This window comes from Bombina bombina, chromosome 12 (assembly GCF_027579735.1).
Source record: "Bombina bombina isolate aBomBom1 chromosome 12, aBomBom1.pri, whole genome shotgun sequence".
NCBI classification, from domain to species: Eukaryota; Metazoa; Chordata; class Amphibia; order Anura; family Bombinatoridae; genus Bombina; species Bombina bombina.
The window spans coordinates 124,847,827-124,871,009 of NC_069510.1; the positions used below are offsets into that span (position 1 = coordinate 124,847,827).

Here is a 23,183-nt window from a genome sequence, read left to right on the forward strand (position 1 = left end):
AATGGGTATTTAAGATAAAAGAACATTTATGTAATCATTTAGAAACTATTCTTTTATCCAGCAATGCCAAACAAAATGGCAAAAAAGTAACAAAAGCTTTGTCAAATGCAGTGAGCAGAATCCGTCTCCTACCTAGGGCATAAATTAGTTTTGGGGAACGTCTGCGCCAAACAGTCTCATCATCGTGCGACAGAACATCCTGGGGCTTAAATTTGTACTGCTCTGTGTAAAATGACATTTTATCCAGGAAGGTGTATACCTGTGGGAACATACGGTGATCATTCTTACAAAGTAATGAAATTAATGTTACTAAAAGCTCACGTCAATTCCAGCATCTCACCTTTTTGGCAGTAGATTTGTTGGAGACAAGAGCAGTTAGAAGCTGCAGGAGAGGTGACAGGCGATAGGGGAACACCCCACATACGCTGTCCAACAAGATCCCAAGTCCAGTTGTGGGTTCCTGATAGCAAAGAAACAGAGGGGGGAAAAAACACATTAGCACCAACCCAAAAAGTGTACAAAGCCAGTGCCAGACTTCCCAATACATGCGAATACACAGTGCTTGTAGGTCTAATTTATTTTCTATTCGATTAATGAAAGTGTATATAGATATGTAAAAGATTCAGCTTCACACTCACTGTGTTCCAGAAGAGGTCTGGAAGGTTCGGAGCAGCCAGCACCTGACAAGCAGTATCAAGAATATCCTGAGGAATAAAAAAAAGCATAACTAAATGGGTGATTACAAATAAAGTTTTTTGTTTAATAAAAATAAAAGAAGCAGACTGCTGAGACAAATAATAAATGTATTTTTCTCTAGCTAGACGATAACGTGATGTGCAGTTATTCTAATCTGGTGTTGTGTCTATGTCAACGGTTACATCAACTCTACCATTCGTCTGTTGCTTTGAAAGTAGCGAGGAAGCAGAAACAGCTTTCAGGACTGTAATCTATCAAGCTCCTGTAACTAAGATTCCTACCCCTATACACACCTGTTGTTTCCCTAACGTGTGTTCTTCCAAGGACGTCAGGACAAAGCACAAGAGGCTGTAGATACACACACAGGCGGTGCTGGTTGTGCACTGCAAAACAACGCAAGTTACTAACTAGTTAAGTAATAAAAAAGATCATCAGTGAATATACTGTTCAACTGAACAAACAATTCTTAATCCCAGAAAAAGAAACTGAACAAGTCATCATGCAAAGCAGAAACCACATGGAGAGATCTTAATAATAAAAAAAAATGAGAGTTAGGAATTGTTGTATCACCACCAGCATCTCCCAAATTCTTAATGCATGGCCGCTATGTAGTATGAAGTAACTGATTATATCTGACTGTATACACCAAATAAACATAATTTATGCTTACCAGATAAATTCCTTTCTTTCCAGGCAGGGAGAGTCCACAACTTCATTCCTTACTGTTGGGAAATACAACACCTGGCCATCAGGAGGAGACAAAGACACCCCAGCCAAAGGCTTAAATATCCCTCCCACTTCCCCTATCCCCCAGTCATTCTGCCGAGGTAACAAGGAAAAATCGGAGAAACATCAGGGTATAAAAAGGTGTCAGAAGAAATAATATAAAAAGCGAGCTGACCAGCAAAAAGATAAAATTACGGTTGTGGTCGTGGACTCTCCCTGCCAGGAAGGAAAGGAATTTATCTGATAAGCATAAATTATGTTTTCCTTCCATAAGGCAGGGAGAGTCCACGACTTCATTCCTTACTGTTGGGAAAACTATACCCAAGCTCCAGAGGACACTAAATGAATAACGGGAGGGAACAGAAAAAAGAGGCGGACCCTATTCTCAGGGCACCAGAGCCTGCAAAACTTTTCTCCCAAAAGCTGCTTCAGCCGAAGCAAACACATCAAACTTGTAAACTTTAGGAAAGGTGTGTAAGGACGACCAGGTAGCCGCCTTACAAATCTGATCCATTGAGGCTTCATTCTTAAAAGCCCAGGAGGAAGCCACTGCTCTAGTGGAATGAGCAGTTATCCTCTCAGGAGGCTGTCGTCCTGCTGTCTCATAAGCTAAGCGGATGACACTCCTCAACCAGAAAGAGAGAAGTCATAGTAGCCTTCTGCCCCTTATAGATGACAAACAAAGAGGAAGATTGTCTGAAATCCTTAGTAGCCTAAAGATAGAACTTCAAGGCACGAACCACATCCAGATTATGAAGCAAACGCTTGTTCGCTGAAGAAGGATTAGGGCACAAGGAAGAAACAACAATTTCTTGATTAATGTTACGATCCGAGACCACCTTAGGGAGGAACCCTAATTTAGTGCGTAAAACCACCGTATCAGCATGAAAAACCAGATAAGGGGGGTCACATTGCAAAGCAGAAATCTCAGAAACTCTGCGTGCAGAGGTAATAGCCAGCAAAAAAAAAAGAATCTTCCAAGATAACAATTTAATGTCAACAGGATGCATAGGCTCAAATGGAGCTTACTGCAAAATACTAAGAACAAGATTGAGGCTCAAAGGCAGAGCCCCAGATCTAAACACGGGTCTGATCCTAGCCAGAGCCTTAAAGGCACAGTAAATCCAAAACATTTCTTTCATTATTTAGATAATAGTTGTAAGGGTCTGAGATGGAATCTGGCAAAATGAATGATATCCATGCAGGACACCATGATGTCCGATTACCTCAATACACTGAGCCACTGAGGGTCTCGAGGAGGCCTGGAGGGCAAGACATGCAGAAGTTAGCTTTCAACGTCTCTGATCTGTGAGGAATATTCTCATGGATATGAAGTCTATTAAAATTCCCAGGAAATTAACCCTTGTACTTGGAGTAAGAGAACTATTTTCCAAGTTTATCTGCCATCAATGTGATCGAAGAAGACTGAGAAGGGACTGTTTTTTAGCTAGACGAAAAGATGGTGCCTATATCAAGATATTGTCCAGGTAAGGTGCTACTGCAATACCTCACGTTCTGGCAGCGGCTAGAAGAGCCCCCAGAACCTTTGTAAATATCCTTGGAGCAGTAGTTAGGCCAAACGGAAGAGCTATGAACTGGAAGTGCTGATCTAGAAAAGCAAACCTCAGGAACTGAAAATGTTCCCTGTGAATCGGGACGTGAAAGTATGCATCCTTCAGGTCTATTGTGGTCATAAACTGTCCTTCCTGAACCAGAGGTCAGGAAGGACATCTTGAAAGGGGGAACACTCAGAAACTTGTTAAGGCACTTTAAGTCCAGAATTGGATGGAAAGTTCCCTCCTTTGGAACCACGAAAAGATTTGAAAAAAATCCCAAACCTTTTTCTGCTGTAGGTACCGGGACAATTACTCCAAGAGAGGAGAGATCCCATATGCAGCCTAAGAAGGCAGCCCTCTATTCCGGTCTTGTCGAAAGACTGGAGAGTAGGAATCTGTCCCTGGGCGGATGAGACTTGAATCCTATCCTGTATCCTTGAGATACAACCTCCAGGACCCAAGGATCCTGTACATCCTGGAACCAAGCATCTGAAAAAAAGAGACAGTCTGCCCCCTACTCGATCCGATCGGGGGCCGCCCCATCATGCCGATTTGTTCTCGGTGGGCCTCTAAGTCTGTTTGGACTTATTCCAGGAGTGAGCGAGCTTCCAAATACGCTTGGGCTGCTCAGACTTGGAAGAGGACTTCTCAGCACGAAAGGAATGAAAATTAGACAGTTGCCATCCCTTAGGCCTATTCTTCTTATCCTGCGGTAGAAAGGCACCTTTCCCTCCGGTAACCGTAGGGATAATGGAGTCCAGCACTGGACCAAAGGGAAGAGAGAGGAGTCTGGATTTAGAATTCAGATCCGCAGACCAAGACTTCAACCAGAGAGCCCGTTGGGCTAGAACCGCAAAGCCAGCAGCCTTTGCATTTATGCGAATAATCTTCATATTCACGTCACAGATTAAGGAGTTACCAATTCTCAGTGCCTTAATTCTCTCCTGAATATCCTTGAGGGGAGTTTCCACCTCAATGAGCTTTGACAGAGTGTCGCACCAGTAGGTAGCTAATCCAGCAACCGCGGTTACAGCTGCCGCCGGTTGAAATAAAAACCCAGTATGTTGAAACATCTTCCTCAGAAAAGTTTCCATTTTTTTATACATAGGCTCTCTAAATGAAGAACTATCCTCCAGAGGGATAGTAGTATGATTAGCCAGCGTGGAAATAGCGCCATTCACCTTCGGGATGGATCCCCACAAATCTAATTGAGAGTCAGGAACCGGGAATAATTTTTTAAAAGTAGACAAGGGAAAAAAGAAGATCCCACACTTTCCCATTCATTACTAATAATGTTCGCCATCTTAACTGGTGCAGGAAAAGTCAGAGGGACCTTCCTATCTTCGTAAACCCTGTCTAATTTAGGGATCTTAGGGAGAGTAGCCTATGGTACCTCTAGAGTAGACAGAACCTCCTTTAATAAAAAAACGCAGATGCTCAATTTTAAATCTATAAGGAGGGTTCCTCCGCTGAAGGAGATTTAATAACTGAAGTTCACCCTTGAAGCTACAGAGGTTAACTCATCCTCGGATAGCTGGGATATAGTAGCTAAATCCAATGAATATTTAGATGACTAAAGGTCAGGAGAACTGTGTTTAACCTTTCTCTTGCGTTTGTTAGAGCGAGATAAGGCCCTCAGGGCCGCAGACACCGCAAATTGTAACTGCGCTGCAAAGTCCACTGGAAAAAAGTCCCCTCCAGATGGAGGATTAGTTGAGCTACGGGGAACTGCATGTGGAGCGGGTAATGTAGAGAGGGTAGTAATTTTTCAGGACCCAGATTCCTGAGAAGTAGACGGCTCGGAAGGGCTAGTAGCGCTATGAGTATCAGCAGGCTTGTCTCCCTTCTTAGACTTTAGAACAGTGTTTAGGCAAATGGAACAAAATTGAGCAGGCAGGCAAACTACAGTCTCCTCACAATATAAACAGGAATTATTAATCAGTACAGAAGGAGCAGAACCTTCTAATGTAGTATCAGAGTCCTCCATAGCTTTGCATATACTCACAGGACAATAAAAAAGAAACGCTTTTATTTAAAAAAATGGCACCTTAATACTCCCAATAGCTGGGGCACTCACCACCTCCTAGACCCAGACAGCTAATAGAGAAAACGCTCTCCTCAGGAGTGATGTCTGCAGCAGGATCTTAGGAAATGAAAGAGACCGCACCCGGTCATGTGGTACGTAAGACAGGACTTCCCCTGCTATGAAAAAGGGCGCCAAGCTATTATGAGCTGCCCAACACTTCAAAAACGAAAGTGACACCTGTTTGTTCAAAGCCAAAAAAAAAAAAAAAAACTCACATTAGGCAGATATAAATCCCCAAACTGTTCAAATAATCTCCCTGAAGGAGAGAGTAACCCTTGACCCTATCGAGGTATAAAGGAGCCACACTGTGACCCTGCATAGCAAACGTGTGTGTATATATATATATATATATATATATAACATAATTTATGTAAGAACTTACCTGATAAATTCATTTCTTTCATATTAGCAAGAGTCCATGAGCTAGTGACGTATGGGATATACATTCCTACCAGGAGGGGCAAAGTTTCCCAAACCTCAAAATGCCTATAAATACACCCCTCACCACACCCACAAATCAGTTTAACGAATAGCCAAGAAGTGGGGTGATAAGAAAAAAGTGCGAAAGCATAAAAAATAAGGAATTGGAATAATTGTGCTTTATACAAAAAAATCATAACCACCACAAAAAAAGGGTGGGCCTCATGGACTCTTGCTAATATGAAAGAAATGAATTTATCAGGTAAGTTCTTACATAAATTATGTTTTCTTTCATGTAATTAGCAAGAGTCCATGAGCTAGTGACGTATGGGATAATGACTACCCAAGATGTGGATCTTTCCACGCAAGAGTCACTAGAGAGTGAGGGATAAAATAAAGACAGCCAATTCCGCTGAAAAATAATCCACACCCAAAATAAAGTTTAAATTATAAGTAGAAGATTCAAACTGAAACAGCTGCCTGAAGTACTTTTCTACCAAAAACAGCTTCAGAAGAAGAAAACACATCAAAATGGTAGAATTTAGTAAAAGTATGCAAAGAAGACCAAGTTGCTGCTTTGCAAATCTGATCAACCGAAGCTTCATTCCTAAACGCCCAGGAAGTAGAAACTGACCTAGTAGAATGAGCTGTAATCCTTTGAGGCAGAGTTTTACCCGACTCGACATAAGCATGATGAATTAAAGATTTCAACCAAGATGCCAAAGAAATGGCAGAGGCCTTCTGACCTTTCCTAGAACCGGAAAAGATAACAAATAGACTAGAAGTCTTTCGGAAATTCTTAGTAGCTTCAACATAATATTTCAAAGCTCTAACAACATCCAAAGAATGAAAACAAGCTACGTGGGGGGAGGGGAGCGCTCTGGTGTGAGCTGTGAGTAGGATTGTGGTTAGATGTGTGTTGTGTGAGCCAATCTTTGATTGGTATCAGTGGTGAATGAAATAAAATAAAAATAATATAGTGAATAACTAAATCAAAATGATATATAACCAATCTTTGATTGGGATATATTTCTAATATATCTAGTGAAGTGTGAGATAATTATCTCAAATAATATAGCTAATCTGTGATTGGGATATATTTTCTAAATATCTAATATATCTAGTGAAATATGAGATAGTTGTCTCAAATAATGTATGAGACTATTGTCTCGAGGGTTAACAATGAATGTCAGTCTAGACTATATGACTAGGTTTGGTAGAATAAATTCGATGCCCTTCTTTGGGGTATTTTAAAACCACATTGATATGAATTGAAAATAAGACAATATATTCAGATAAGTGTTAATATAATTTTACTAAGCAATATTTAAAAGATAATTTCTTTATACATCGATTTATTGATAACCATATAAAAGTGTAATTATAAAATACAAAATTGCTAAATAGCAGTTACGTTATACTCGCCTAATATTTCTTATAGGTTAACGACTCTGAAGTACTGAGAATGACTTGTCTCCTAAAACTCATTAATGTTAGCAATGGTGCAGGTGATTGTATTGTGTATACAATCGCTATAGATGTGCAGCTTGTAGGATAATACACATTAATTTCAATACAGAGACAATTCCTTAAAAGATATATACATATATTCCTTGACTGATATATGTGCAAAACAGATGTAAATGCATATCAGATGTTAATGTACATCAAATCCAGTTAGCGTTAATGGTAACAGTGTTAATGATCCTGTTTAAAAACCTATAGTTAAATATGTATAGGTATACGTTGACGACCAACGTATACCTATACATATTTAACTATAGGTTTTTAAACAGGATCATTAACACTGTTACCATTAACGCTAACTGGATTTGATGTACATTAACATCTGATATGCATTTACATCTGTTTTGCACATATATCAGTCAAGGAATATATGTATATATCTTTTAAGGAATTGTCTCTGTATTGAAATTAATGTGTATTATCCTACAAGCTGCACATCTATAGCGATTGTATACACAATACAATCACCTGCACCATTGCTAACATTAATGAGTTTTAGGAGACAAGTCATTCTCAGTACTTCAGAGTCGTTAACCTATAAGAAATATTAGGCGAGTATAACGTAACTGCTATTTAGCAATTTTGTATTTTATAATTACACTTTTATATGGTTATCAATAAATCGATGTATAAAGAAATTATCTTTTAAATATTGCTTAGTAAAATTATATTAACACTTATCTGAATATATTGTCTTATTTTCAATTCATATCAATGTGGTTTTAAAATACCCCAAAGAAGGGCATCGAATTTATTCTACCAAACCTAGTCATATAGTCTAGACTGACATTCATTGTTAACCCTCGAGACAATAGTCTCATACATTATTTGAGACAACTATCTCATATTTCACTAGATATATTAGATATTTAGAAAATATATCCCAATCACAGATTAGCTATATTATTTGAGATAATTATCTCACACTTCACTAGATATATTAGAAATATATCCCAATCAAAGATTGGTTATATATCATTTTGATTTAGTTATTCACTATATTATTTTTATTTTATTTCATTCACCACTGATACCAATCAAAGATTGGCTCACACAACACACATCTAACCACAATCCTACTCACAGCTCACACCAGAGCGCTCCCCTCCCCCCACGTAGCTTGTTTTCATAATCACATCTGATTTTGGGAGAGATCAGATTTAGGGGCAGCATAGTTGAGTCAGATATAATATCTCCACACACCATTTGCAGTAACATCCAAAGAATGCAATGATCTCTCCTTAGAATTCTTAGGATTAGGACACAATGAAGGAACCACAATTTCTCTACTAATGTTGTTAGAATTCACAACCTTAGGTAAAAATTTAAAAGAAGTTCGCAACACCGCCTTATCCTGATGAAAAATCAGAAAAGGAGACTCACAAGAAAGAGCAGATAATTCAGAAACTCGTCTGGCAGAAGAGATAGCCAAAAGGAACAAAACTTTCCAAGAAAGTAATTTGATGTCCAACGAATGCATAGGTTCAAACGTAGGAGCTTGAAGAGCCCCCAGAACCAAATTCAAACTCCAAGGAGGAGAAATTGACTTAATGACAGGTTTTATACGAACCAAAGCTTGTACAAAACAATGAATATCAGGAAGATTAGCAATCTTTCTGTGAAAAAGAACAGAAAGAGCAGAGATTTGTCCTTTCAAGGAACTTGCAGACAAACCTTTATCCAAACCATCCTGAAGAAATTGTAAAATTCTCGGAATTCTAAAAGAATGCCAGGAAAAATGATGAGAAAGACACCAAGAAATATAAGTCTTCCAGACTCTATAATATATCTCCCTAGATACAGATTTACAAGCCTGTAACATAGTATTAATCACAGAGTCAGAGAAACCTCTTTGACTAAGAATCAAGCGTTCAATCTCCATACCTTTAAATTTAAGGATTTGAGATCCTGATGGAAAAAAGGACCTTGCGACAAAAGGTCTGGTCTTAACGGAAGAGTCCACGGTTGGCAAGAGGCCATCCGGACAAGATCCGCATACCAAAACCTGTGAGGCCATGCTGGAGCTACCAGCAGAACAAACGAGCATTCCTTCAGAATCTTGGAGATTACTCTTGGAAGAAGAACTAGAGGCGGAAAGATATAGGCAGGATGATACTTCCAAGGAAGTGACAATGCATCCACTGCTTCCGCTTGAGGATCCCTGGATCTGGACAGATACCTGGGAAGTTTCTTGTTTAGATGAGAGGCCATCAGATCTATTTCTGGAAGTCCCCACATTTGAACAATCTGAAGAAATACCTCTGGGTGAAGAGACCATTCGCCCGGATGTAACGTTTGGCGGCTGAGATAATCCGCTTCCCAATTGTCTATACCTGGGATATGAACCGCAGAAACTAGACAGGAGCTGGATTCAGCCCATACCAGAATTCGAGATACTTCCTTCATAGCCAGAGGACTGTGGGTCCCTCCTTGATGATTGATGTATGCCACAGTTGTGACATTGTCTGTCTGAAAACAAATGAACGATTCTCTCTTTAGAAGAGGCCATGACTGAAGAGCTCTGAAAATTGCACGAGTTCCAAAATATTGATCGGTAATCTCACCTCCTGAGATTCCCAAATCCCTTGTGCTGTCAGAGACCCCCAAACAGCTCCCCAACCTGTCAGACTTGCATCTGTTGAAATTACAGACCGGGTCGGAAGAACAAAAGAAGCCCCCTGAACTAAACGATGGTGATCTGTCCACCACATCAGAGAGTGTCGTACAATCGGTGTTAAAGATATTAATTGAGATATCTTTGTGTAATCCCTGCACCACTGGTTCAGCATACAGAGCTGAAGAGGTCGCATGTGAAAACGAGCAAAGGGGATCGCGTCCGATGCTGCAGTCATAAGACCTAGAATTTCCATGCATAAAGCTACCGAAGGGAATGATTGTGACTGAAGGTTTCGACAAGCGGATATCAACTTTAGACGTCTCTTGTCTGTCAAAGACAGAGTCATGGACACTGAATCTATCTGAAAACCTAAAAAGGTTACCCTTGTCTGAGGAATCAATGAACTTTTTGGTAAATTGATCCTCCAACCATGATCTTGAAGAAACAACACAAGTCGATTCGTATGAGATTCTGCTAAATGTGAAGACTGAGCAAGTACCAAGATATCGTCCATATAAGGAAATACCACAATACCCTGTTCTCTGATTACAGACAGAAGGGCACCGAGAACCTTTGTAAAAATTCTTGGGGCTGTAGCTAGGCCAAACGGTAGAGCCACAAACTGGTAATGCTTGTCTAGGAAAGAGAATCTCAGAAACTGATAGTGATCTGGATTAATCGGAATATGCAGATATGCATCCTGTAAATCTATTGTGGACATATAATGCTCTTGCTGAACAAAAGGCAGGATAGTCCTTACAGTTACCATTTTGAATGTTGGTATCCTTACATAACGATTCAATATTTTTAGATCCAGAACTGGTCTGAAGGAATTCTCCTTCTTTGGTACAATGAAGAGATTTGAATAAAACCCCAGACCCTGTTCCAGAACTGGAACTGGTATAATTACTCCAGCCAACTCTAGATCTGAAACACATTTCAGAAATGCTTGAGCCTTCGCTGGGTTTACTGGGACACGGGAAAGAAAAAATCTCTTTGCAGGAGGCCTTATCTTGAAGCCAATTCTGTACCCTTTTGAAACAATGTTCTGAATCCAGAGATTGTGAACGGAATTGAACCAAATTTCTTTGAAAAAACGTAATCTGCCCCCTACCAGCTGAGCTGGAATGAGGGCCGCACCTTCATGTGGACTTGGGAGCTGGCTTTGGTTTTCTGAAAGGCTTGGATTTATTCCAGACTGGAGATGGTTTCCAAACTGATACCGCTCCTGAGGATGAAGGATCAGGCTTTTGTTCCTTGTTGTGACGAAAGGAACGAAAACGATTATTAGACCTAAATTTACCTTTAGATTTTTTATCCTGTGGTAAAAAAGTTCCTTTCCCTCCAGTAACAGTTGAGATAATAGAATCCAACTGAGAACCAAATAATTTATTACCCTGGAAAGAAAGGGAAAGCAGAGTAGACTTAGAAGACATATCAGCATTCCAAGTTTTAAGCCATAAAGCTCTTCTAGCTAAAATAGCTAGAGACATATACCTGACATCAACTCTAATGATATCAAAGATGGCATCACAAATAAAATTATTAGCATGTTGTAGAAGAATAATAATGCTATGAGAATTATGATCTGTTACTTGTTGCGCTAAAGCTTCTAACCAAAAGGTTGAAGCTGCAGAAACATCCGCTAAAGATATAGCAGGTCTAAGAAGATTACCTGAACACAAGTAAGCTTTTCTTAGAAAGGATTAAATTTTCCTATCTAAAGGATCCTTAAAGGAAGTACCATCTGCCGTAGGAATAGTAGTACGCTTAGCAAGAGTAGAGACAGCCCCATCAACCTTAGGGATTTTGTCCCAAAATTCTAATCTGTCAGATGGCACAGGATATAATTGCTTAAAACGTTTAGAAGGAGTAAAAGAATTACCCAAATTATTCCATTCCCTGGAAATTACTTCAGAAATAGCACCAGGGACAGGAAAAACTTCTGGAATAACTACAGGAGATTTAAAAACCTTATCTAAACGTTTAGATTTAGTATCAAGAGGACTAGAATCCTCAATTTCTAATGCAATTAGGACTTCTTTAAGTAAAGAACGAATAAATTCCATTTTAAATAAATATGAAGATTTATCAGCATCAACCTCTGAGACAGAATCCTCTGAATCAGAAGAACCAATATCAGTATCAGAATGATGATGTTCATTTAAAAATTCATCTGAAAAATGAGAAGTTTTAAAATACTTTTTACGTTTACTAGAAGGAGGAATAACAGACATAGCCTTCTTAATGGATTTAGAAACAAAATCTCTTATGTTATCAGGAACACTGAGTATTAGATGTTGACGGAACAGCAACAGGTAATGTAACAGTACTAAAGGAAATATTATCTGCATTAGCAAGTTTGTCATGACAAACAGTACAAACAACAGCTGGAGGAACAGATACCAAAAGTTCACAGCAGATACACTTAGCTTTGGTAGCTCCAGCACCAGGCAGGGATTTTCCAGAAGTATCTTCTGACTCAGCTTCAACGTGGGACATCTTGCAATATGTAATAGAAAAAACAACATATAAAGCAAAATTGATCAAATTCCTTAAATGACAGTTTCAGGAATGGGAAAAAAATGCCATAGAACAAGCTTCTAGCAACCAGAAGCACAAAATAATGAGACAAATAATGTGGAGACAAAAGTGACGCCCATATTTTTTTAGCGCCAAAAAAGACGCCCACATTATTTGGCGCCTAAATGCTTTTGGCGCCAAAATGACGCCACATCCGGAACGCCGACACCTTTGGCGCAAAAAAACATCAAAAATGACGCAACTTCCGGCGACACGTATGACGCCGGAAACAGAAAAAAAATTTGCGCCAAAAAAGTCCGCGCCAAGAATGACGCAATAAAATGAAGCATTTTCAGCCCCCGCGAGCCTAACAGCCCACAGGGAAAAAGACAAATTTTTAAGGTAAGAAAAAATTATTTATTCATATGCATTATCCCAAATATGAAACTGACTGTCTGAAATAAGGAACGTTGAACATCCTGAGTCAAGGCAAATAAATGTTTGAATACATATATTTAGAACTTTATATAAAAGTGCCCAACCATAGCTTAGAGTGTCACAGAAAATAAGACTTACTTACCCCAGGACACTCATCTACACGTAGTAGAAAGCCAAACCAGTACTGAAACGAGAATCAGTAGAGGAAATGGTATATATAAGAGTATATCGTCGATCTGAAAAGGGAGGTAAGAGATGACTCTCTACGACCGATAACAGAGAACCTATGAAATAGACCCCGTAGAAGGAGATCACTGCATTCAAATAGGCAATACTCTCCTCACATCCCTCTGACATTCACTGCACGCTGAGAGGAAAACCGGGCTCCAACCTGCTGCGGAGCGCATATCAACGTAGAATCTAGCACAAACTTACTTCACCACCTCCATAGGAGGCAAAGTTTGTAAAACTGATTTGTGGGTGTGGTGAGGGGTGTATTTATAGGCATTTTGAGGTTTGGGAAACTGTGCCCCTCCTGGTAGGAATGTATATCCCATACGTCACTAGCTCATGGACTCTTGCTAATTACATGAAAGAAATATATATATATATATATATATATACATATAAAAAACTGTCTTACCCTCCAGGATGCATGCTGTTGAACAGGCACAGCCTCTCAAGTGTGACAGTCCTGCAGCAGCACTTCTGACATGGACTTGAGTGTGTAGCAGCAAGCAGTGAAACTCGTCAGCACTGATTGCTCAGGAGCTGTTAGTGACAGTCTGGATGGTTTAGCAGAAAAGCTTTCCCTGCATCTCCAGACTCTAACTTTCATCAATACTCTCACTGAGAGGTTGACATGATTACTTAAAACTCCAGTCCTTTCTGGAAGGGAACATACCCATTACAGGACAATCCAAATCTTCTGACACTTCTCTGCCACCTCCTATAGTGACGAAAGGCAAAGAATGACTGGGGGATAGAGGAAATGGGAGGGGATATTTAAACCTTTAGCTGGGGTGTCTTTGCCTCCTCCTCTTGGCCAGGTGTTGTATTTCCCAACAGTAAGGAATGAAGTCGTGGACTCTCCCTGCCTTATGGAAGGAAATCTTTGTTATTAAAAATGTTTTCCTCTATTTAAAATATGGCAACATCCTAATAAAATTTACATTTGCTGCACAGGTCATTGTTTTGATAATTAATGACAATAAGACTAGTATATGGATCCAATTCACAACTGTTTGATCCAGGATTTTATTGAGCAAGTCTGTAGTCTTTTTTTTTTTCTCTCGTAAACCTGTCATTCATATATTTATAATAAAAAATATTTAACAAAATGATTAAACAAATATACAATATGGTAAGATGAAAAGCTCTGCACCCTGTGCATCTATACTGACAGTGAATTGGACACTTACATTGTTTTCTCCGTTACTTAGGGCTTGGAGCATGTGTGTCAAATAGGGAAAGACGTGGAGATGGATGGCAGCGCTGCCCATTTTATGAATTGTTTGAGTCGCTTCTTCTGGGCTAAGAGTGTGCCTCAAAAGGGCCCAGGCCAGGAGCACAGGAGCGTGGTGCGGAATGTCCCCAAACATCAGCAGAATGCTGTCCATTTCCTGCAAAGGTGGAGTTTAAACCATTACTTTACATGACAGTGGGAAAACTGTGAATAGAAATGAGAAACCTCCTTACCTTGCAGATCTGACTTTGTGAAGCAAAAGGGTGCTGCTCGATTTGATCGTTAAAGGCACATTCCTGTAGAGAGTCCATGTCCATCCCTTCCAGCAAGATCAGAACAGAGAAGTAGCTATAGGAATGAGCAAGGTTACCATTATCAACTGTTTTATTACTCATTCTATTGATGAACTATTTTATTACAATAAAATCTAAACCAGTTATTAAAAAACATCTAATTAAAAGGCATACCAATAGCCCAATCCCACAACGTTACACTAAAGTAAAGGTCTTGCAGCTATCAGAAGTGCTTGTAGTTACGCATAGTTCAGTAGCCTTTTTAATATCTCTACCAAACACTTCTAAATGATTTAAGCAAGAGACTCCTAGACCGTTAAGAGGTTATTAAGTAGCGGTTGGCTCCATAAGGCAAGAGATGGGCGGAGTTTGGCTATTAAAAAACAACTGCAGCAAACAAGGTGTCAATTTGTTTTGTAAAGGTTTACACTTGGTTGGTATGTTTTTTTAAGAGTAAGACAACAAACATGCTTTGTAATAACAAGGTGTTTCCTTTAGAAGGAAATGCTAAAAATCAAGGAAAGCTTGGTGAGAGTTACTTAGTGAAAGCTAAGCCAAGTTTTGGAAATCGGAAAACGAAATTTATGCTTACCTGATAAATTTCTTTCTTTCTTGACACAGTGAGACCACGGATCATCTCCAATTACTATTGGGAATATCACTCCTGGCCAGCAGGAGGAGGCAAAGAGCACCACAGCAAAGCTGTTAAATATCACCTCCCTTCCCCCCAACCCCAGTCATTCGACCAAAGGAAAAAGAGAGAAAGCAAGTAACACAAGGTGCAGAGGAGCCTGAGGTTTATAACACAAAAAACTGTCTAAATAAAACAGGGCGGGCCGTGGACTCCCCGTGTCAAGAGAGAAAGAAATTTATCAGGTAAGCATAAATTTTGTTTTCTTTCTAATGACACGGTGAGTCCACGGATCATCTCTAATTACTATTGGGAATCAATACCCAAGCTAGAGGACACAGATGATAAGGGAGGTACAAGACAGAGAACTTAAACGGAAGGCACCACTGCTTGAAGAACCTTTCTCCCAAAAGAAGCCTCAGCCGAGGCAAAAGTATCAAATTTATAGAATTTTGAAAAAGTGTGTAGAGAGGATCAAGTTGAAGCCTTGCAAATCTGTTCCACAGAAGCTTCATTTTTGAATGCCCAGCAAGAGGAAACAGCCCTCGTGGAAAGAGCCATTATTCTCTCAGGGGGCTGCTGTCCAGCAGTTTCATAGGCCAAACAAATTATACTCTTCAGCCGCAAAGAAAGAGAAGTAGCCATAGCTTTCTGACCCTTGCGTTTCCCAGAGAAAACCACAAACAGAGCAGAAGACTGGTGAAAATCCTTAGTCACCTGTAAATAGAATTTCAAAGCACGCACCACATCTAGGTTGTGCAGCAGACGCTCTTTATTAGAAGAAGGGTTAGGACACAAAGAAGGAACAACAATTTCTTGATTAATGTTCCTATCCGAAATCACTTTAGAGAGAAAACCTAACTTAGTACGCAGAACTACCTTATCCGAATGAAAAATAAGGTAAGGGGATTCACACTGCAACGCTGAGAGTTCTGAGACTCTACGAGCATAAGAGATTGCAACAAGAAAAAAAACTTTCCAAGATAACATCTTAATATCTAATATCTAATACTCCAGTGCGGAGTAACAGGTTTGAACACAGGCCTGATTCTGACCAAGGTCTGACAGAAAGATTGCACGTCTGGTACATCCGCCAGACAAGGTGGATATTTGACCCTTCAAGGTACTAGCAGATAATCCCTTCTACAGACCCTCCTGGAGAAAAGGCAAAATCCTAGGAATCCGAACTCTACTCCACGAGAAACCTCTGGATTCACACCAATACAGATATCTACGCCATATCTCATAGTAAATCTTTCTGGTAACAGGTTTACGAGCCTGAATCATGGTCTCAATGACCGACTCAGAAAAAACATAATTTATGTAAGAACTTACCTGATAAATTCATTTCTTTCATATTAGCAAGAGTCCATGAGCTAGTGACGTATGGGATATACATTCCTACCAGGAGGGGCAAAGTTTCCCAAACCTCAAAATGCCTATAAATACACCCCTCACCACACCCACAATTCAGTTTAACGAATAGCCAAGAAGTGGGGTGATAAAAAAGTGCGAAAGCATATAAAATAAGGAATTGGAATAATTGTGCTTTATACAAAATCATAACCACCACAAAAAAAGGGCGGGCCTCATGGACTCTTGCTAATATGAAAGAAATGAATTTATCAGGTAAGTTCTTACATAAATTATGTTTTCTTTCATGTAATTAGCAAGAGTCCATGAGCTAGTGACGTATGGGATAATGATTACCCAAGATGTGGATCTTTCCACACAAGAGTCACTAGAGAGGGAGGGATAAAATAAAGACAGCCAATTCCTGCTGAAAATAATCCACACCCAAAATAAAGTTTAATGAAAAAACATAAGCAGAAGATTCAAACTGAAACCGCTGCCTGAAGTACTTTTCTACCAAAAACTGCTTCAGAAGAAGAAAATACATCAAAATGGTAGAATTTAGTAAAAGTATGCAAAGAGGACCAAGTTGCTGCTTTGCAAATCTGATCAACCGAAGCTTCATTCCTAAACGCCCAGGAAGTAGAAACTGACCTAGTAGAATGAGCTGTAATCCTCTGAGGCGGAGTTTTACCCGACTCAACATAGGTAAGATGAATTAAAGATTTCAACCAAGATGCCAAAGAAATGGCAGAAGCTTTCTGACCTTTTCTAGCACCGGAAAAAATAACAAATAGACTAGAAGTCTTTCGGAAAGACTTAGTAGCTTCAACATAATATTTCAAAGCTCTAACAACATCCAAAGAATGCAACGATTTCTCCTTAGAATTCTTAGGATTAGGACATAATGAAGGAACCACAATTTCTCTACTAATGTTGTTGGAATTCACAACTTTAGGTAAAAATTCAAAAGAAGTTCGCAACACCGCCTTATCCTGATGAAAAATCAGAAAAGGAGACTCACAAGAAAGAGCAGATAATTCAGAAACTCTTCTGGCAGAAGAGATGGCCAAAAGGAACAAAACTTTCCAAGAAAGTAATTTAATGTCCAATGAATGCATAGGTTCAAACGGAGGAGCTTGAAGAGCTCCCAGAACCAAATTCAAACTCCAAGGAGGAGAAATTGACTTAATGACAGGTTTTATACGAACCAAAGCTTGTACAAAACAATGAATATCAGGAAGAATAGCAATCTTTCTGTGAAAAAGAACAGAAAGAGCAGAGATTTGACCTTTCAAGGAACTTGCGGACAAACCCTTATCTAAACCATCCTGAAGAAACTGTAAAATTCTCGGTATTCTAAAAGAATGCCAAGAACAATGATGAGAAAGACACCAAGAAATATAAGTCTTCCAGACTCTATAATATATCTCTCTAGATACAGATTTACGAGCCTGTAACATAGTATTAATCACAGAGTCAGAGAAACCTCTTTGACCAAGAATCAAGCGTTCAATCTCCATACCTTTAAATTTAAGGATTTCAGATCCTGATGGAAAAAAGGACCTTGAGACAGAAGGTCTGGTCTTAACGGAAGAGTCCACGGTTGGCAAGAGGCCATCCGGACAAGATCCGCATACCAAAACCTGTGAGGCCATGCCGGAGCTACCAGCAGAACAAACGAGCATTCCTTCAGAATCTTGGAGATTACTCTTGGATGAAGAACTAGAGGCGGAAAGATATAAGCAGGATGATACTTCCAAGGAAGTGATAATGCATCCACTGCCTCCGCCTGAGGATCCCGGGATCTGGACAGATACCTGGGAAGTTTCTTGTTTAGATGAGACGCCATCAGATCTATTTCTGGAAGTTCCCACATTTGAACAATCTGAAGAAATACCTCTGGGTGAAGAGACCATTCGCCCGGATGCAACGTTTGGCGACTGAGATAATCCGCTTCCCAATTGTCTATACCTGGGATATGAACCGCAGAGATTAGACAGGAGCTGGATTCCGCCCAAACCAAAATTCGAGATACTTCTTTCATAGCCAGAGGACTGTGAGTCCCTCCTTGATGATTGATATATGCCACAGTTGTGACATTGTCTGTCTGAAAACAAATGAACGATTCTCTCTTCAGAAGAGGCCAAAACTGAAGAGCTCTGAAAATTGCACGGAGTTCCAAAATATTGATCGGTAATCTCACCTCCTGAGATTCCCAAACTCCTTGTGCCGTCAGAGATCCCCACACAGCTCCCCAACCTGTGAGACTTGCATCTGTTGAAATTACAGTCCAGGTCGGAAGCACAAAAGAAGCCCCCTGAATTAAACGATGGTGATCTGTCCACCACGTTAGAGAGTGTCGAACAATCGGTTTTAAAGATATTAATTGAGATATCTTTGTGTAATAATTGCACCATTGATTCAGCATACAGAGCTGAAGAGGTCGCATGTGAAAACGAGCAAAGGGGATCGCGTCCGATGCAGCAGTAATAAGACCTAGAATTTCCATGCATAAGGCTACCGAAGGGAATGATTGTGACTGAAGGTTTCGACAAGCTGAAATCAATTTTAGACGTCTCTTGTCTGTTAAAGACAGAGTCATGGACACTGAATCTATCTGGAAACCCAGAAAAGTTACCCTTGTCTGAGGAATCAATGAACTTTTTGGTAAATTGATCCTCCAACCATGATCTTGAAGAAACAACACAAGTCGATTCGTATGAGATTCTGCTAAATGTAAAGACTGAGCAAGTACCAAGATATCGTCCAAATAAGGAAATACCACAATACCCTGTTCTCTGATTACAGACAGAAGGGCACCGAGAACCTTTGTAAAAATTCTTGGAGCTGTAGCTAGGCCAAACGGCAGAGCCACAAACTGGTAATGCTTGTCCAGAAAAGAGAATCTCAGGAACTGATAATGATCTGGATGAATCGGAATATGCAGATATGCATCCTGTAAATCTATTGTGGACATATAATGCCCTTGCTGAACAAAAGGCAAGATAGTCCTTACAGTTACCATCTTGAACGTTGGTATCCTTACATAACGATTCAATATTTTTAGATCCAGAACTGGTCTGAAGGAATTCTCCTTCTTTGGTACAATGAAGAGATTTGAATAAAACCCCATCCCCTGTTCCGGAACTGGAACTGGCATAATTACTCCAGCCAACTCTAGATCTGAAACACAATTCAGAAATGCTTGAGCTTTCACTGGATTTACTGGGACACGGGAAAGAAAAAATCTCTTTGCAGGAGGTCTCATCTTGAAACCAATTCTGTACCCTTCTGAAACAATGTTCTGAATCCAAAGATTGTGAACAGAATTGATCCAAATTTCTTTGAAAAAACGTAACCTGCCCCCTACCAGCTGAGCTGGAATGAGGGCCGCACCTTCATGTGGACTTAGAAGCAGGCTTTGCCTTTCTAGCAGTCTTGGATTTATTCCAGACCGGAGATGGTTTCCAAACTGAAACTGCTCCTGAGGATGAAGGATTAGGCTTTTGTTCTTTGTTGAAACGAAAGGAACGAAAACGATTATTAGCCCTGTTTTTACCCTTAGATTTTTTATCCTGTGGTAAAAAAGTTCCTTTCCCACCAGTAACAGTTGAGATAATAGAATCCAACTGAGAACCAAATAATTTGTTACCCTGGAAAGAAATGGAAAGTAGAGTTGATTTAGAAGCCATATCAGCATTCCAAGTCTTAAGCCATAAAGCTCTTCTAGCTAAAATAGCTAGAGACATAAACCTGACATCAACTCTGATAATATCAAAAATGGCATCACAGATAAAATTATTAGCATGCTGAAGAAGAAGAATAATATCATGAGAATCATGATCTGTTACTTGTTGCGCTAAAGTTTCCAACCAAAAAGTTGAAGCTGCATCAACATCAGCCAATGATATAGCAGGTCTAAGAAGATTACCTGAACACAGATAAGCTTTTCTTAGAAAGGATTCAATTTTCCTATCTAAAGGATCCTTAAACGAAGTACCATCTGACGTAGGAATAGTAGTACGTTTAGCAAGGGTAGAAATAGCCCCATCAACTTTAGGGATTTTGACCCAAAATTCTAATCTGTCAGACGGCACAGGATATAACTGCTTAAAACGTTTAGAAGGAGTAAATGAATTACCCAATTTATCCCATTCTTTGGAAATTACTGCAGAAATAGCATTAGGAACAGGAAAAACTTCTGGAATAATCACAGGAGATTTAAATACCTTATCTAAACGTTTAGAATTAGTATCAAGAGGACCAGAATCCTCAATTTCTAAAGCAATTAGTACTTCTTTAAGTAAAGAACGAATAAATTCCATTTTAAATAAATATGAAGATTTATCAGCATCAATCTCTGAGACAGAATCCTCTGAACCAGAAGAGTCATCAGAATCAGAATGATGATGTTCATTTAAAAATTCATCTGTAGGGAGAGAAGTTTTAAAAGACTTTTTACGTTTACTAGAAGGAGAAATAACAGACATAGCCTTCTTTATGGATTCAGAAACAAAATCTCTTATGTTATCAGGAACATTCTGCACCTTAGATGTTGAGGGAACTGCAACAGGCAATGGTACTTTACTAAAGGAAATATTATCTGCATTAACAAGTTCGTCATGACAATTAATACAAACAACAGCCGGAGGAATAGCTACCAAAAGTTTACAGCAGATACACTTAGCTTTGGTAGATCCAGCACTAGACAGCGATTTTCCTGTAGTATCTTCTGACTCAGATGCAACGTGAGACATCTTGCAATATGTAAGAGAAAAAACAACATATAAAGCAAAATTGATCAAATTCCTTAAATGACAGTTTCAGGAATGGGAAAGAATGCCAAAGAACAAGCTTCTAGCAACCAGAAGCAATAAAAAATGAGACTTAAATAATGTGGAGACAAAAGCGACGCCCATATTTTTTAGCGCCAAATAAGACGCCCACATTACTTGGCGCCTAAATGCTTTTGGCGCCAAAAATGACGCCACATCCAGAACGCCGACATTTTTGGCGCAAAATAACGTCAAAAAATGACGCAACTTCCGGCGACACGTATGACGCCGGAAACGGAAAAGAATTTTTTGCGGCAAAAAAGTCCGCGCCAAGAATGACGCAATAAAATGAAGCATTTTCAGCCCCCGCGAGCCTAACAGCCCACAGGGAAAAAAAGAGTCAAATTTTTGAAGGTAAGAAAAAAATGATTAATTCAAGTGCATTATCCCAAATATGAAACTGACTGTCTGAAAAATAAGGAATGTTGAACATTCTGAGTCAAGGCAAATAAATGTTTGAATACATATATTTAGAACTTTATAAACAAAGTGCCCAACCATAGCTTAGAGTGTCACAGAAAATAAGATTTACTTACCCCAGGACACTCATCTACATGTTTGTAGAAAGCCAAACCAGTACTGAAACGAGAATCAGCAGAGGTAATGGTATATATAAGAGTATATCGTCGATCTGAAAAGGGAGGTAAGAGATGAATCTCTACGACCGATAACAGAGAACCTATGAAATAGACCCCGTAGAAGGAGATCACTGCATTCAAATAGGCAATACTCTCCTCAAATCCCTCTGACATTTACTGCACGCTGAGAGGAAAACCGGGCTCCAACTTGCTGCGGAGCGCATATCAACGTAGAATCTAGCACAAACTAACTTCACCACCTCCATCGGAGGCAAAGTTTGTAAAACTGAATTGTGGGTGTGGTGAGGGGTGTATTTATAGGCATTTTGAGGTTTGGGAAACTTTGCCCCTCCTGGTAGGAATGTATATCCCATACGTCACTAGCTCATGGACTCTTGCTAATTACATGAAAGAAAATGCGCTTGGATAAAATTAAGCGTTCAATCTCCAAGCAGTCAGCTTCATAGAAACGAGATTTGGGTGAAGGAAGGGCCCTTGAAGTAGAATGTCCTTCCTCAATGGAAGTCTCCAAGGTGGAAGAGATGACATCTCCACTAGGTCTGCATACCAGATCCTGCGAAGTCACGCCGGTGCAATGAGGATCACCAATGCCCTCTCCTGTTTGATTCGAGCAATGACCCGAGGAAGGAGAGCGAACAGAGGAAATAGGTATGCTAGACCGACCAGAGCATCTCAATACAGCCTAAGGATCCCTCGACCCGTACCTCGGGAGCTTGGCATTCTGTCGAGATGCCATGAGATCCAGCTCCGGCTGTCCCCATTTGAGAATCAAGTTGGAAAACACCTCCGGATGGAGTTCCCACTCCCCCGGGTGAAAAGTCTGTCTGCTCAGAAAATCCGCTTCCCAATTGTCCACTCCTGGAATGTGGATCCCAGATATAGACAGCAGTTGTGGGTCTCTGCCCACTGAATAATCTTGGCTACCTCTGTCATGGCCAAGGAACTCCGAGTTCCTCCCTGATGGTTGATGTAAGTCACTGAAGTTATGTTATCCGACTGCAACCTGATAAACCGGGCCGAAGCTAACTGAGGCCAGACCAGAAGAGCATTGAAGATTGCCCTCAGCTATAGGATGTTTATGGGGAGAACAGACTCCTCCCGGGGTCCATGTCCCCTGAGCTTTTAGTGAGTCCCAGACTGCTCCCCATCCCAGCAGGCTGGTGTCCGTTGTCACAATCACCCAGGTGGGTCTGCGAAAGCAAGTTCCCTGGGAGAGATGATCCTGAGACAACCACCAAGGAAGAGAGTCTCTTGTCGCCTGATCCAGAAAAATTCGCAGAGACAGGTCTGTATAATCCCTGTTCCATTGTCTGAGCATGCATAACTGCAGAGGTCCAAGATGGAACCGGGCAAACGGACTGATGTCAATGGCAGCTACCATCAGACTGATCACCTCCATACATTGAGCCACAGAC

The 23,183-nt window shown here is 40.1% G+C and overlaps 1 protein-coding gene across 1 annotated transcript in view; it reads right to left on the minus strand.

The window, feature by feature from the left end:
* The window catches only part of NUP188 (nucleoporin 188), a gene marked incomplete in the record, with an annotated part of 235,410 nt that overhangs the window by 127,869 nt on the left and 84,358 nt on the right, over positions 1 to 23,183 (minus strand). Inside the window, 6 exon segments of the mRNA XM_053696185.1 lie at positions 133 to 259; positions 341 to 460; positions 639 to 704; positions 990 to 1,079; positions 14,011 to 14,211; positions 14,288 to 14,402. Of these exon segments, the coding sequence (XP_053552160.1) occupies positions 133 to 259; positions 341 to 460; positions 639 to 704; positions 990 to 1,079; positions 14,011 to 14,211; positions 14,288 to 14,402 (719 nt within the window).